General features: G+C 40.3%; 1 protein-coding gene across 1 annotated transcript; it reads left to right on the forward strand.

Annotated features, from left to right (window-relative positions):
• LOC306980165 (SPRY domain-containing protein 3-like) lies at positions 1-16,462 on the forward strand. The gene is made up of 11 exons (XM_079579425.1): positions 1-99; positions 3,117-3,263; positions 3,340-3,415; positions 6,857-6,981; positions 7,790-7,922; positions 8,399-8,587; positions 9,277-9,426; positions 14,778-14,835; positions 14,931-15,050; positions 15,143-15,270; positions 16,080-16,462. The coding sequence occupies exons 2-11, from the start codon at positions 3,136-3,138 to the stop codon at positions 16,212-16,214; spliced, it is 1,242 nt and encodes a 413-aa protein (XP_079435551.1). The 5' UTR covers positions 1-99; positions 3,117-3,135; the 3' UTR covers positions 16,215-16,462.

Below are 16,462 nucleotides of genomic sequence, written 5' to 3' on the forward strand. Positions count from 1 at the left end.
CTTCCGACAGTGCAGGTTCTGGACGTAAAAAAACAAAAAAAAAGTGACTTCACCTTGTCGAAATCTCCAAGAAAAACGCCAGGATTCTGCGTTTCAAAAGTAAGAATTCACCCCGATGTCTGTGTTTATGAGGTTTAGACATTGTGTGACGGGTATACGCTTTTAAAACGTGGTTAGCCCGGCACAACGATTATTTGTTGCGGCTAAAAGAAGCTATCCCCGGCAGCAGCGGCAGCAGCCAGTTCAGGGAATGTAGTTTTCGCTTTAGAATAGGGTCAATTTATCTACTTTTTAGTCTAATGTTTCAACACATCGCATGGCTATTCAATAAAATCACTTATATGATCATTATTTTGTCTTAAAATTGATCAGATCACTTTTGACAACGTATTTCGCGACTATTAATGAGTCATAACAATATGGTCTTTAGGCTGCTGTATTATTCACTGCATGCATTTACGGCTGGGAAATAAATATATCTGGATACATATGTTCATGTTTTCCTCGTCCCTATGGAAGAATCATGAAAGACAGGATATAAGAAGTTACACTGAAACGTATACTGTAAGCTTGCAGGAAGAGAATGGCCTATTGTTTAGGTAAAATTACGTGGTTGCAAAAGATGTGTAATTTGTTTCCTGTAGCATAGAGTCACTGAAAACGCTATTATTTAACAGTTACCTGTTTCAGAGGTTCATAAGTGAACCGATCACAGTGAGTGATTAAATATACTAATGCTAGATGATTTAACATAACAGTCTGATCCAGTATTTCATGCTAGTAATTACATTTTTATAACGTGTACAAACATAGTCCATTTGAAAACAATATTTTTATATCCTTACAAACATAAAACATGCACATGGGGCTAATCCTCAGATATACTGACCCAGTCAAGACCAGGGGGAGGTTCATCCCAGGAGCCATCCCAGTGGCATTGCTGAATGGGACAATTGCATCATAGCTATTAGGACACTAATTAAAACAAATAAACACTTAGTAGTATCTGATATGGCATAGGGTCATTTATCCTCCAACAGAACTTTTATTTTGACGTTTCAGGCTTTAGTAGCAAATTGTGTGTGCATCTCTGTAGAGCTGGGCCTGGTCAACACTCATCACAACAAAAGAGTCCCGACACAGGGCCCACAATAAGTATTTAACAGTATTTTAGTACTTTATACCTTTAGCTTTGATTAGAGCTCACATTTGCAGTGGTTTTGTTTAGGGCTATCACAATAATTATCGACTTATTGTTTACTAAATAAGAAATTAACTAATTATTTCAGCTCAGCATTTTATGTCACATTGTTCTAGTGTAATACTCTATTAAGTAAATGGTGCTTCGTTGTATTTCATGTTTACTTTTCAAACAACGCATTTCTGTCATTTTTAAGCTTTTGAGTTTCTATTACATTAAAAGGTCTTCAATAATATTGTTTATCTCAATATGTTTCCTGGCTCAATAAAACAAACTTCAGAATTCTCGTGAATTCGACCATTGTGGCATTAATTTTTCACCAAGATCTGGATTATTGGAGAGTGTGACCATGGCCCAAAGCCTCCAACACACCCAAAGATTCTCAACGGGGTTAAGAGAGGCTCTAAATGACAAGTGACTTCCAAGTGCGAGCTCCGTATGCCGCGGTCCTTTCTCTCTCGCTATTTCCCCAGTAAGTATTTGTGATCCAATCAATGAACTGTTCAAGAAAACATCACGGACAGAGATACTGATGGGAAGTCACTGGCTAAGATAAGATAAGATAGCCTTTATTGATCTCACAATGGAGAAATTTACTTGTTACAATCAGCTCTTAGAAACCCTCAGGGTGTGCAAATAGGCAGGATATGTGAGGAAAAAACAATGAAATAGTAAACAGTGATATCTTATATGCACTGACTACCAAGGGCTTTGTGTTAAAAACATTACATTGGATGTAAATTCTTGACTGTAGGAAACGCCGATGTTTATTGACCATTTTTGTCTTTTATCTCAGAGCTAATGGCTAGTATCAAAAAGTATTTCCACTTAAGTCAGGCTTATTATTTTTTGAGCGGCTCATTCAAAATCCATCCATCCATCCATTTTCTTCCACTTGTCCGTTGCCGGGTTGTGGGGGCAGCTGTTGGATCTGCCCAAATCACATTGCACCAGCCCCTATGGCTCCCCCTGCAGGTGGTGGGTCCACAGAAGGACATTCACTCAAAATCTTGTTGCTATTTTCATTTTTATTTAGTGTTTCTCTTCCGGACAATTCTTAGCTCCTGACTTGACATTTTTAACATGCTGTGACTGTCCGTCAGTAACTCATTGCCTGCCATGTAATCTTGAGCTATTCATTTTTTGGGACAAAACGCTGATACATAGGGAAATAACGGAGACAGAATGAGCAGCGCCTCCCGAGGATCCACCTGGAAGTCATGTGATGCTCGTGTGCATATAGCCTATTTGGACTCTGTGGCTTGAACGTACGCACGGGCCTGCTTTGGTACAGGTGATCAACGTGCACACACATTTAGCTGTATCTCAGCTTTATTAAACATTGCGTGCTGTGTCGTTTACGGGACAAACTACCGGCCCCCACAACCCACCGCCTTCTGCAGTAGCGCTTTGGGAAGGAGCAGACGAGTGCAAGGAGCGCCACCCGTCTGCGCAATCGTCTGCTATACAGATTGCGATATGAACCGCAAGATCCGGCCCATAGTGTTGCTGAACCCAGACCTGACCAACGGCAGCCACCTCAGATCATAACAGTCATATCCAGGTGATTTATTTTTTCCGTCAGGCTGTAGGTAGATATCATGCTTAATAAAAGGCTCTTTATTGTAGTACATGCTCCTAATGCTTTTTTTAAATAATTTGCAATCCCCGATACAGGTGTTACGGTAAGATATGATGCATTCAAGGACTACATCGTGATACACTGCTCATATGGGGTGGGAAGTAACTTCCTCTTTTAAAATGAAATAAAATAAAATAAAAAACGTTTTTTTTTGCCTCTCACACAACATTGGAGATTTAGTTTGACAGTGTTGAAAATAATATCCTTTAAATGTCGGCCTCCATTATCAATACACATTTCAGCAGATTTTAAAGGTTGTTTGTTTTGTTTTAGTTTGTGATGAGTGTGCGAGATGGACGACATCAACCTTCACTACCGTTTTCTGAACTGGAGGAGGCGCATCCGGGAGATCCGCGACGTCCGAGCCGTGCGCTACAGGGAGAGGCTCAAGCGCATGAGACGAGACGGAGATGTCATCAGGTACTCCACAGAATACTTTTCGCACGTTTAAACTACTTTGTTATTGGAGTAATGATCTTTATGTATTTCTCCGAAGGTATCAAGGGAACTCCGATGAAGTCGGCTGTTTTGTCGCAGCCAGACCATTGTCAAAAAGGAATCGCTATTTTGAAGTAAGTTTTTATTCCTGCTGGTGCTGTTAAAGTGGAGTAGTAATACCTAAGCTGGCTCAATAAAGGTGCAAATGTTTACGTCGAGGGCATTTACAACCAAAGAAAAAGTCGGTGGGGGAAACCGGAGTTCCCAGAGGAAACCTACGCAAATGTAGCTGAACCTGAACTTGACCAACTGCTGTAACCCCAGATCATAAATGGTTTGTTTAGTTCATTGGTTTATTTGGTTGGGACAGTGCAAGTTAATGAACAAGCCACACCGTGTTGTAGCCTTGGGCTAATTTCCATCCGTCATCCCCCATGCGCACTCTCATTCATCCTGGCACATGTTTTTAGTGGTCGGGGTAACTGGAGTATCTGGAGGAAACCTACGCAAACACAGGGAGAACATGCAAACTCCACACAGAAAGACCCCGTCCTAGGTGGGGTTCTAGTTGTGAAGCACGAGCGCTAACCGCTGTACTACTGTGGACTTAAATCTAAAGAGTCCATAGTTAATATTTTGCAGGTGGACAGGTCAGAGTTTAATGCGACACTGCAGGTGAATAGGAAAAAAAATACATTCATCGATATCAATTTGAAACTTACTGATATAAATATGAGAAAAGGTTTCTGTCATTTAATGTTTTTCATTATGTATTCTGTGCAGAAAAATAGCCAAAATCTAAATAATGGATAGACCCAGATTTTAATTGATTAGGAACAAAGATTTTTTCAGAGGGGAATTTGGATCCTAATCATAAAATCATTATCATGCTTTTTGGGTTCAAAGCTGAGTAAAACTGTTAAGCCCAAGACTGGAAAATTTTGAGTGACTAATTTGTTGCATGAGTGGAACAAAAACCTAATTTTGAGAAAACCAGCTCAAGTGCACATGCGCAACACAATTCTCTGCTCTTCGTACCGGGCGTCTCACAGAAGGAAAAATACCATATTTGGACTATAGTGTCATCTCCCTGACCCTTTGCAGGACACATGGATGTAAAATATGTCAATATTTGTGAATGAATAAGCGCGGGAAAGCCAGCTTTGCAAAGCGATGTAGTAGCTCCTTCCGTGTTATCTCTGCCTTGTTTGCGACAATGTGCGTACACTGCGTTCCAAATTATTATGCAAATGACATACATTTTTAAATTGTCAACTCAAATGCGAGTCAGCATAATTTTCAATGTGGTGGAAAAAATCTCCCAGTGATAACAGTATTTTTATCAAAAATAAATATAGTAAAAACCTCAAAATCCACTGTTCCAAGTTATTATGCAACTCATCGTTTCAATACATTTTAAAGCTTGTAATTAACTGAAAATGGTCATTTGTTGAATTTGTAGCATTAGGAGGTCATACTTACTGAAATCAAAAGCTATTTCAATCAAAAAAATATTAACAGGTCAAGTTATATTTTACCATAGGAGCCCTTGTGTGATAGCAGCTTCAAAATTCTTAAATGAATTGAGTGGTCAGCATGGTGCCTTTAGTTTCCGTCACAGTGGTCTCCACTCTGCTCCAGGATCAATTGTTTGGAAGATGGTGATGGTGAACCCTCTCACCATCTACAAAACAACTGATCCTGGAGCAGAGTGGAGACCACTTGCTTTGCTGACCATTCAAACAGCCGCATCACTATAAGGTAAAATATGCACAAATATCAACTTTATTTTCACATTAAAGATCGCATAATGCTCCTTTAATATCTGACATGAAGTTCAATGTTCTGTCCCTCAACAAAAAAATGACTGTGAAGGTGAAAATGATCTCTTTAGTGTTAATAATTGGTGGAATCATTCAGTCACAATTTAAGCCACATGGTCGTCATTTCAAATATTCATAGACCCAATCCGTAAAAACAAAAAAAGACAATGAAATGAAATGGTTTAACAGAGGATTTTCCCCAGAGCATTTTTTATTCTTAAAACCAGTCAATCACCCATAGAATTTTAGAACAACTGCTGGTCATCTGTAATTATCATCAAATTCTCAAGCGCCATGAATCCATTTGAATCCATATGAATCCATTTTGTCAACTTAATACTGAACAGCTATTGTATGATGAAAGTCTATTGTTTGGCTTCTTACAATAGCAATTTTTTTATTGTTTACCTTCAACAATGAATGCATCATGCCTCAAACAAAGGTTTATGCAATTTAATCACGTCCTATTTTACTCCCTATGACTTAATTTAGTAATAGCAGTGATCGCAGTGAATCTGCAGACAGTGACTCTGTTAGAACTATCCAGGTTGGAACTTGTCTCGGCTGGATCAGTGACAGCGACCCTCCTCTTATCAGCCTTTCTATTCATTATTTCTGTGACTCACTTTGAAACTGCCACATCTGAGGAGGAAGTATAGTCGAGATGGTTCAAAGAAAGCTGCTCGAAACTATGACTATCTCCCTTCTCGCTCACACAATGGGCCTTTTTCTATCTTTCTGTTATTTGGCTGCTTGCTTTTATCAGTGGTTGCCATGAGTAACCAGTGGTTTGAACTTACTCTCTTCACACCCAGTACCACCTGAGATTTGATTTGGCTCTCTAAGTACAACCAGATCTTAGCCAGATCAAAGACACAATTATTCTAGATCAAAAAGAGGTTATACCTTGACAAAAGATGTTCCAAACAGTTCACAAAAGAGGGTTAGTCAAATGTATTAAATTCAAAATAAGCTACAGCTGCAGAGGAGCCGGAGTACCACCTGAAGTATCTCATGTACCATTCGGGATGCCAGTAGTACCACAACTTGTGAAACACTGGGTTAGAGCATCCGACCCCAACAAGAGTGCAGAGTGAATGACATGAATGGAAAAGTGATATAGGACATGTAACTTTAGTGGTATTGAGTTCACTGTATGTACTGTATCAATTATGTCAATCTGCCAACATTGAAGCTTAATGTTCAATCTTTTGCATTTACATAATCCAGCCATTCAAATTGTGTATTTCAAATCAATTGCAATTAATAGTTCAACCTACTATCGTATACCATTGCGTTATTCGCTTTCTCAACAGTGCCATCTATTGAAATTCTTAAGTCCGTGTCAGATCAAAATATTGCATGACAGTAACAGAAGTAAAAAGGGAAAGAATCGAAGCTTAACATTTCAGCGCTTGGCTTTAGATTTTACAGTGAGAGTAAATCTCTTTAGAGTGTGATGAAGTCATAGGAATTAGCCTAAGTTTCCTCAGAACTGTAGGCCTGTGTACGTGATATCAGCTCTGAATCACTTTCACGTACGTGCCTTTTCTCTGGTGCCAGGTAGATTTGGAAATGCAGGCGGAAATTGTGTAAAAAATATTCATCTGCTTTTATATCGATGACATAATGAAGTTTTGTCTTAATACAACAATTACATGTATGGGATGTTTTGTTTATGCAACAGTAATGCTCCTAAATAAACAATAATATATATTTGTTGTCCTCCCCCTGCCTGCTGTTCCCCTTCAGGTGACAATCGTAGACACAGGAGTGCGGGGGATGATCTCTGTGGGGCTGGTACCTCAATCATATAAACTGGACCATCAGCCGGGCTGGCTCCCCAACTCGGTGGCCTTCCACGCCGACGACGGCAAGTATGTGACTTGCATCCTGGAAATCCTGGATAATGTGTCTTCACATACGTATGTGTATCCCCTCATTTGAGGCCATGGGGTGTCATTACCCAGTGGAGTTCAGGATGGAGAGTTGTAGATTTAGAGTTGCCACGGATATCCATATATTAGCTTTAGATTAAAAACAACATAAAAATACAAGAGCCATGGAACTAATGGGTCACTACTGTTTAATACATTTACATCGAACACAGAGTAGAGTCCATATACTTAATTGATCCCTAAAATAGTCGTCAACTATTTCAGTAATCGATGAATCGTTTTCTAGTAAACACAGACTAAAATTGAGCAAAAAAGACATGACAATTATGTATTTTGGATGAAAACCTACTTTGTTTTAAAGTTAGGGTCTGCAGTGTTTTGTACATTATAAAGTTCATCAATATCTGACTTTGTCTTGTCCAATCAGAACGCAGAATTAGCACAAAGAGCCTCCTACAAACGTTTACTTTAAGTTTACTCCATCAACATGTCCTCAAGCGCCGCTACTTTAGCTCTATGTGATAAACAAATTGAAGAAATGAAATTTCCATGCACCTTTCACAGCCAAGCGCTTAATCGATTAATCATAAAAATAATCGGTAGATTAATCGATTACCAAAATAATCGTTAGTTGCAGCCCTACAAGAAAATATATGACTATTGCTTCATAGAATAAGGGCACAAGTGGAAAACATCAACCAAACGTTGTTCTGATAGCATATATAATAGTTCTGGAACATTTTAGGTCTCTTATCATCACTGAGTAAACACCTCCACATGATTCCAGGCTGTACAATGGGAACACGGTGGGGCAGCAGTTTGGGCCAAAGTGCTGCAGAGGAGACCGGGTCGGCTGTGGCATCTTCCCGGACTCTGAGGAGGGGCAGGTCACTGTGTTCTTCACCAAAAATGGCACAGAGGTGAGACCTGGACTCAAACTCAAGCTCTAGTTCAGGAGTAAATACTCTCTTTTATCCACAAAACTCATGTCGCGCACAATGACAGAAATGATTTTCTACCACTGCGTTAGATAGTTGTTCTTTTATTAAAAACAAACTGTTGTGCTTTGTGTCAATCATGTAATGTTTTTTTTCTTTTGTAACACACATGTGCCGTAATACTGTAAAGCATGCCATTTATGTAAATGTAAGTTAGGTGCAACATGTCCACAAATAGCTCTATATCATTTTCCAGCTTGTACTCGCTACACCTGTCTTGATATCTGATCCTCAAAGGTGTGTTTTCTGCGATCCAATGTACCAAAACATGGCAGCTTACCAGAAATGAACGAACCCCATAACGCAAACACACCCCTCACATGAGTCTGTCTGAAGTTTACCTGGCATTCGTAGCATGTGCTTCATCATAATAAACAACAGCCTTTGTATCGGTGCAGGTTGGCAGTGTAGACGTAGCCGCCTCCCCAGACTCCCTGTTCCCCGCGGTGGGCATGCACTCCCTGGGGGAGGAGGTGCTACTGGACCTCAACGCAGAGTGGGGTCCCGAGGACGACGAGGGGCTCATGATTGTTGACAGTCATGAAGAGGACTGGGCACGGCTCCATGACGTGAAGGTCACAGGAACGGTGAGATTTTGCACAAATATCTTAACAACTGTATAACAAAAGATGCTGAAACACAGGCCGGAGTTTCGATGTTAATGTGTGGTTTTGCTGAAGGCTGAATCTTAAGTGACTCAAGATACAGCTGAGTCCTTAACTTCAGGCCAGAGACATGTTCAAAAACTCTGAGTCATTTAATGAATATAAAGGCATAGTATTTTATTTCATAGCACAGGTGTTATGTGTCCAAACATCCCTTTACTGTCTGTCTGGAATTGATAAAGTACCTCTACAGTACTCTTCTCTGAGTAAAACATTTGGGCAATTTTTTCATTGTAAGTAAATCTGTAGCAAAAGCTTCATGTCTTCATATGAAAATGAGTTTAAACTTCAAGGGATTTTCTTCTTTTCTGTCTTTTTCCAGTATCTTATAATTATAATTATTTTGTATTACTGTAAATTTGATGGTGAATTCTGTGGAAAATTATTTTACACTTTGTCCAACAGTAAAACATAAATCTGACTTTTACTTTATACTTTCTTGAGTCAAATACTCTACCTACTTCTGGTAATGAGCAGCCGCGGGTTGAGCGGGAAGTGTGGCTGCCAATTTGTCCCATTGCTCACACCACATTCTCCATTAATAATTAAATTAGTAATTGAGTCCATTACTGACTGAAAATCATGTCAGCTCTGCTGCTTTGTTTTTGCAGATGCTTGAATATGTGGGAAAAGGGAAGAGCATCATGGACGTGGGTTTGGCTCAGGCACGGCGTCCCATCAACACTCGCTTTCACTACTACGAGCTGGAGATCACTGACCCCGGGGAGAAGTGCTACATCGCCCTGGGACTGGCACGCAAGGTGAGGGCAACCTACGCCACTGCAGCCTGGGCACCAAATTTGAAGTGGAGAAAATGCAAATGATATTGTTTGCAGGGGCTGTCGTATTTATCACGACTGCGAGGAGTAAAACTGTGTGAAAAATGCCATGTTTTTGTTAGCGCCACTTTAAGGAAGGCTAGCTGGTTACGCTACAACTTGTCCATCCAAGACACAAAGCCTCTCCTTGCATGAATGATCCACTCAAGCAATAGAGAAACTTCATTAATTTAATTAAAAATGTTAAGTGCCTCCCCAGTCTCCGCAGTCATGTTCAAGCTGCTGTGTAGCTGAGCGTAGTAGCATTAGCGGCGATCTCCGTCCTGGCTCCAGGCAAAATCTACATCTACAGTGGTATTAGAATGAACACCGGTGTACAAAAGTGACATTGGTATAACCGTGCATGATATGATACGGCCCGGCCCTAGTATCAATGTTTCAGCCTGCCACGCCAAAGATGACCGGCTCATCCGGGCGGACAGAACATAGAGATGAGTCAACAACCTCATGATTCTGATAAAACGCAATGGTCCATGATAAACAATGTCCAAAGCACACAGTGTGAGTGGAGGCCGTCACAATTCATTCATCACCATAATCAACAACAGACATAAAAGTGGTAACAAGTTGCGACAAGTTTCCTCCGAGCTTCAATACCAAGATATTGATATTCTGTTACAAACTGAATATTAGCTCCATCGGTGGAAGAGATGGGAAACAAATGTTGGTAAGTAGCTTTACCTTTGGAGAACAGCATGCACTATTTGTGGGATGGGGTTACTTGTACTGCATAATATTAAAAGCATAGAAATAAAAAGGTCGATCCTAACATATGCGGACAGTTGGTAAGCCGGCTAGTCCGGGAAAGTTTTCAGGGTTAGCTGGTTCTTTTTCCTATAGCCAACTGCATTTAGCCATCAAACATCATTATGAAAGATGTTTTCAGCTGTGGTCAAACTCTCAACCACATTTAGGTGTGATCAAAGCCGAGTTAGAAAACATGAATAAATATATAGATCATTGGAGATTTTACTTTCGATAAGAATTGCCACATTAAAAGTGTCGTCTGAGCTGGAGTTCCCATATCCTATTCCGTTAAGTTTCTGCTTTTTATAGGACGCATACACATCCAACAGCCACTTAACATTATATATCTTATAATATGTAAATGATGGCGAAACTGCAGAAATTATGTAAATGCTAAGAAACAAACATCTCATACATCGCTATACGTTAATATAGGGACAGGCTTCATCATTCATAGAACATTCAATGTAAACAGGTCTGGTAAATCAATGGGTAACAGAAGTACAGTAAGAGCAGGCTCAGACAGCTAAATGCATCTATGTGATATCAAAAGCCAAATTCACAAAGTCCTGCTAAAGTTAGGATTTTCTTCTAAAAATCCTGACTTTACAGGACTTTATCCTGCTGGGGGCGCATTTGTGAATTTGGCTCAAGATACAGTGCCTCTCGAAAGTACTAATATACCTTGAACTTTTGCGCATTTTGTCATGTTTACAACCATAAACATAAAGATTTTATTTAGAATTTTTACTGAAAGTTCACACACAGGTAACAGACACTGTGAAGTGAAAACAAAATGATACATGATTCTGTTATTTTTCAAACAATAGAAAACCGAAAAGTGGGGCATGCACAATTCTTATGACTGTACAAGATTAGCACATGTAGAGACTCATTTTAGCCCATTCCTCTTTACAAAACAACTCAAGCTCTGTCACATTAGAAGGAGAGTGTTTGTGAACGTCAGTTTTCAGGTCTTTCCACAGATTTTCAATAGGATTTAGGTTAGGACTTTGACTGGGTCATTCTAACACATTAATATGTTTTTTTTAACCACTCCATTGTAGATTTATCTTTGCGTTTAGGGTCATTGTCCTGCTGAAGGTGAATCTCTGTCCCAGCCTCAGTTCTCTTGCTGACTCCAGCAGGTTTTCCTCCAAAATGTACCTGTATTTGGCTCCATCCATCTTCCCAACTATTATTTCAATCTTCCCAGTCCCCTATAGAGAATTAGCCTTGACTTGTTGAAATAAATATTGAAAGAGTATGTGGCAGCTGTTATAGAAAGATAAATATTCACAACATATTATAAACTTTACTTAAAATATTTCCACAGAGGGGACTTTATAGCTGTAAGTGTTTTTGCCTTGAAGCTAAATGGTAAAATAGCAGCAGCACCATCTGAACATTTTTTTTTATGAAACACACTCAGCTTGACATTTATTTAACTTTATTCCATCTTTTAAATCATATTTAACTTTTTTTGGCCAACAGGAACTTAGCCAAAAACATTCCATGTGCACAAAGCCCATTTAGCCCAAAAACGTAGAAAACAATTACTTGAATGAATCATATTTTGAAAATGCTCTCCAAGACTTCCAAGCTGGTACTTATGGCAATAAATCACATTTAATGGGAAGCTTTTCACAGAAAGACCTCAGTCGATCTGGGAATTGAACCTGAGACCTTCTTGCTTTAGAGGCAGTGGCTAACCACAGTGCCACCAGTGCGCCACCAACACCTTTTGTTTGTGCGTATTTACCCGTATGTTACGGATCTTGTTAAGCGGATGAACACTGGCGTACTGCTCAGTGGAAATGTACATTATCATTGTTTCCAGCTGCAGAGGTGGATGGGGAAAACAAGAGAAAACACAGATTATGTTTTTCCTTGGAGAGTGTTGTTCCAGATTCAAAAATCAAAACACATCTGCGGTCACACCTGGGTCTGCGCCAGGGCTGAAGTGTTTGGGCAGTTTCGTGTGAGATAATTGATAAGGGATTTTAACCAGAAATTATGACGATGAAGTATATTTTGGAAATAACAATGTGGGAAGCGTTTAGGTTTTAGAATTGGGATAAACTTGCCCATTGTTTACACACCATGAGTGTGCCCTCAACCTGAATCCTGGTGCATCATAAATCATGAAATGTGTTGACCTTCTGGTGCCGAAAAACAAAATATTTTTTACGGCAATGGCCAACTCAATAGAAATAAATGCACATTTTTGTTTTGTGTAATAATAATTCCAGCTGCATGATTTTTAAAACAAACAAATTCAACTCTCTGCATTGGAAATCTATAAGGCAAGGCATGTTTATTAATACCGCGCATGTTGTGCTCAAGGCAACTCAATGTGCTTATAACAAGGTGTAAAATATTTATGCTAATGAATTTTAACCACTGTATCCTACTTTCGCTACAGTGTGAAACCAAATTCAATGCATTTGAATACAGCACAGCACCCTCTAACACAAGGGCTCCCAAAGTTGTGTTTGCGGGACAATGAGGTGGAGGTCACATGAATCATGATGAGCTCAAGACAAAGTTTTCAGAGCTTTTCACTTTGTATTCACTTAAAGCAGTACTAAGTAACTCATGCCCCTCATGCCCCTAGAGGCCATAAACACCACTGCAGGTGTCGTAGCATGTTGCATTTTTTTACCCATTAATTGTCCGTGAGAGTAAATACTGACAGGAAAGACAAAGGTAAAGAGGAATATTGTACATCCAGTTACACAATGGAGATCATTTTTTCACTCAAACTTGGATGTAAATACTGTTTAAGTGGCGCTAGCCCGCAGTTAGCTTAGCCTGTTAGCCTGTTAGCTTTTTCCATTAGTGTGTATTGGTGACTCCTACCTGGTGGCAGCGAAGTTGCAATTGTGGTTTTCATGCCATTAACATTTGTATTACCCCCAGAGGGACTACGAAAAGGTTTTATTAAAGGGGCTAGATGCAAGTTAGCCATTTTATACTCACTACTGCCATCTCAGGTCATACATGTAACTGTACCTTCTATATTAAGCTCGTGCATGAGGCACTTTGGACCGAATTAACACCTTTTTGAGTGACAGTGCAGGATTTTAGAGGCAGTTGTGGTGAACAGGACTGAGCTCATTCTATACATTAGGACATGGCTGGAACATGTAGGGGGAGGAAAATACTTAGTTTTAACATTTTTAAACTCCGTATAGTCCCTTTACAGTAAACATGTTACTTAGTACTACTTTAATGTACTGTAAATCTCATTGAACAACAGTTATTTGTGTCCAGGCAAAAAAAGAAGCCTTGCTCAAATAAACATCAATGAATCATTTTAAATGTTTAATATAAGCGTTAATTAGATCAGTGGAGTGTCTCAAGTTGGGGATGCTTTCATAGACTGAAGCCAATGCTGCAGATTTGCAATAAAGCGTTGAAATTCAGAGCTATTTTAGTCAGACGACCTGCCTGAAAAATATATTGACCCTATAATCCAAAACTGACAGCTTAAAGGGTTGCCTCAGTGGCATGGCAACAAAGGATGGGTCAAATGCAGAGGGCAAATTTCCCTACGAACACTCAAGGTGCTTCTCAACCTTGAGTCTGTAAGTTTCAATCTTTTACAAATGTAATAGATTGTGTATAATTGACCACCTGGGCCGACAATATGACGTAATCTAATCTAATAATGACATCTTTTCTAAAATCCTTCCTGATTACAATCTCCGGTGCCATAACTTTTAACCAATGAGATGAATTTTACTGTGAACCTGCCTGTCAGGTCCCTGTATTGTTCCCTACGGGGACAAGAAAGTACTTAGCGTGATCATTTTACTTTTGAAATAACTTTCTCTCTCCTCATTTCAGAGCTTAGGCAAAGCAAGGCAAGGCAACTTTATTTATACCACACATGTCATACTGTACACAAGACAACTCAATGCACCTTATTGCATGTATGTAGCATGATCATTTTAAGTTTTATAATGTTATTTTTTTATTGTTTTGTTCAAGTGGCATGACTAAATGTTCAAATATGAATTACCAGACACAATTTGACTGTATAACTGAATTTATAATTATAAAAGGCTATGGACACAGTACACACTGGAACACTCCCATATTATCAATGTTAAAACGCATTTTTCTGACAGTGGGTTTGTAATCGGTATTTCCTCGCCCGCATAATGTCAGCGTGTGGGTATGTCGGGCCCTGAGGATACTGTGGTCTCCTTCACCTGAGCCTGTTCCAGGAAGTATCTGTGGTCTGAGCGGTAAGATTATAAATCCTTCAGATGACGTCCCATCGCTCTCACTCCCAAAAGTCAAAACAGCCCCAAGAAACGCCCATAAAGAAACTATTGTTCAGTGTTCCCTCAGGCTGGGCTCATCCATGTGTAAAACATTCTTATCTGGAACCGCAGTCCACTTTACCTGTCATCACTGCAGAGCCCTGTACAGGCACAATCCACTCCGTTCACCTCACATTAACTCACAAAGGAATAAATGTGTTTTTAAACCATTCCTCTGTTGTTGTTTTCCAGGACTATCCCAAAAACAGGCATCCAGGCTGGAGCAGAGGATCCATAGCTTACCATGCAGGTTAGCTAGTGTTGGCAACAAAAAAACAAAAAAAAGGCATATCACAGTGTTTTTCACAGTACATAGATGTAATTTGGCTTCTGTCCTGTCTGCAGATGACGGTAAGCTGTTCAGTGGCAGTGGGGTTGGAGACGCCTTTGGACCGCGCTGTTTTGAGGGAGACATTATGGGTTGCGGGATCATGTTCCCTCGAGACTACACCTGCGACAGTGAAGGTGCGGCTCACTTTTCTTAACCATAGACTGCACTTAATGTCGTAAACTCCCGTAACTGTATCCTCTAACAATGGCCATTTGCAATTTCCCAGAGGATGAAGACGAGTGGGACATGGAGGTGTTTGCCAAACCCAGCGAAGTGCGGAACGACCTTTACGCCAACAACGAGGAAGAGGAGGACGAGGGAGGAGAGGAGGCAGAGGAGGGGAAGAAGGTTATGGTATGTTACTGATCGAGGCTGTGTCCGGATGTCCACACATGTTCCCTCTGTAGTGGTCACAGCATTTTGAGTGAAAAAACCCCCCAATGCATCTTGAAAAGTAGTGAGCAGCGATGGTCATTAGACGGGTCAATATAGACCACAATGCCATGCTCATCGGAGGGAAAAAGCCGCCAGCGACAGGGTTTTAACTGGATTCAACATGAATGAATGAACGCGGTCAGGAATGCTGTTTTAATCAGCTGTTACACTGAAAAGTCTCTAACGCTAGCTGCTGACCTTTAGCTTGAGCTGCTAAAGGATCGACAGCTTCCCCTTTCAGGCAAAAAAGGCAATAATGCAAGCCCGTTTTCCTGATAAATGATCTTCATTGAATCTGGAGTCAAGCAAACGTTACAGTAGATGTAGTCACTCATTCCAGGGGTGTAGCACAAATTCTGGGCCCTGGGTACAAACTACTTTGGTGGGCCCATGTTGCACGTTTTTGATATCATTTTAGGCAATGAGCAGGTTTTTTTTTAAGGTCCCTCCCTGCTCTGGGCTGTGAGTAAACGCTCCCCTTTATCCCCCTCGGTCCAACGCCTCTGACTCACTCTGTTGCCATTTTGGACTCACCGCAGATATTGTTAGATATATAGTTTACCACATAGTAAATGAGAAGTTCGGGGCTGGGGAATTCCTTGTCTGCACAAGACTGGACAATTTTGCTCAACTGAACACACTTTTGACCATGTACTGTATTCAGTTCAATCTGATTCAAAATATGATCTAGAACTGCTGTCTTGTTACCATGATTGTCTTTTTTGCAGGTGTTCTTCACGCGTAACGGGAAGGTGGTCGGTCGTAAGGAGGTGGCCTTGCCCTCCGGAGGATTCTACCCCACAATAGGAATGATGAGCACGGGGGAGAGGGTCAGGGTGGACCTGCACCCGCTCAGTGGATGAACACAACACACACTATCTATCGGAGGAAGGAAAAAGAATATGCAGGAATACAGGCCAAAGTCTATGAAAAAAACGCTGCAAAGACATCACCTCCTTGGCTTTAAAATGCTGGTTTACGCTGGTCACTAATGCTTGAATCAACAAGTGCAATTGTCTTACACAGAATTCACCACCTGGCTGCACAATATAAAACAAAGAATACAATGGCTGTTTTGAAGAAGACATATACAATCGTACAAAGACACTCA

Source organism: Gobius niger, assembly GCF_951799975.1.
Source record: "Gobius niger genome assembly, chromosome: 20".
NCBI lineage: Eukaryota > Metazoa > Chordata > Actinopteri > Gobiiformes > Gobiidae > Gobius > Gobius niger.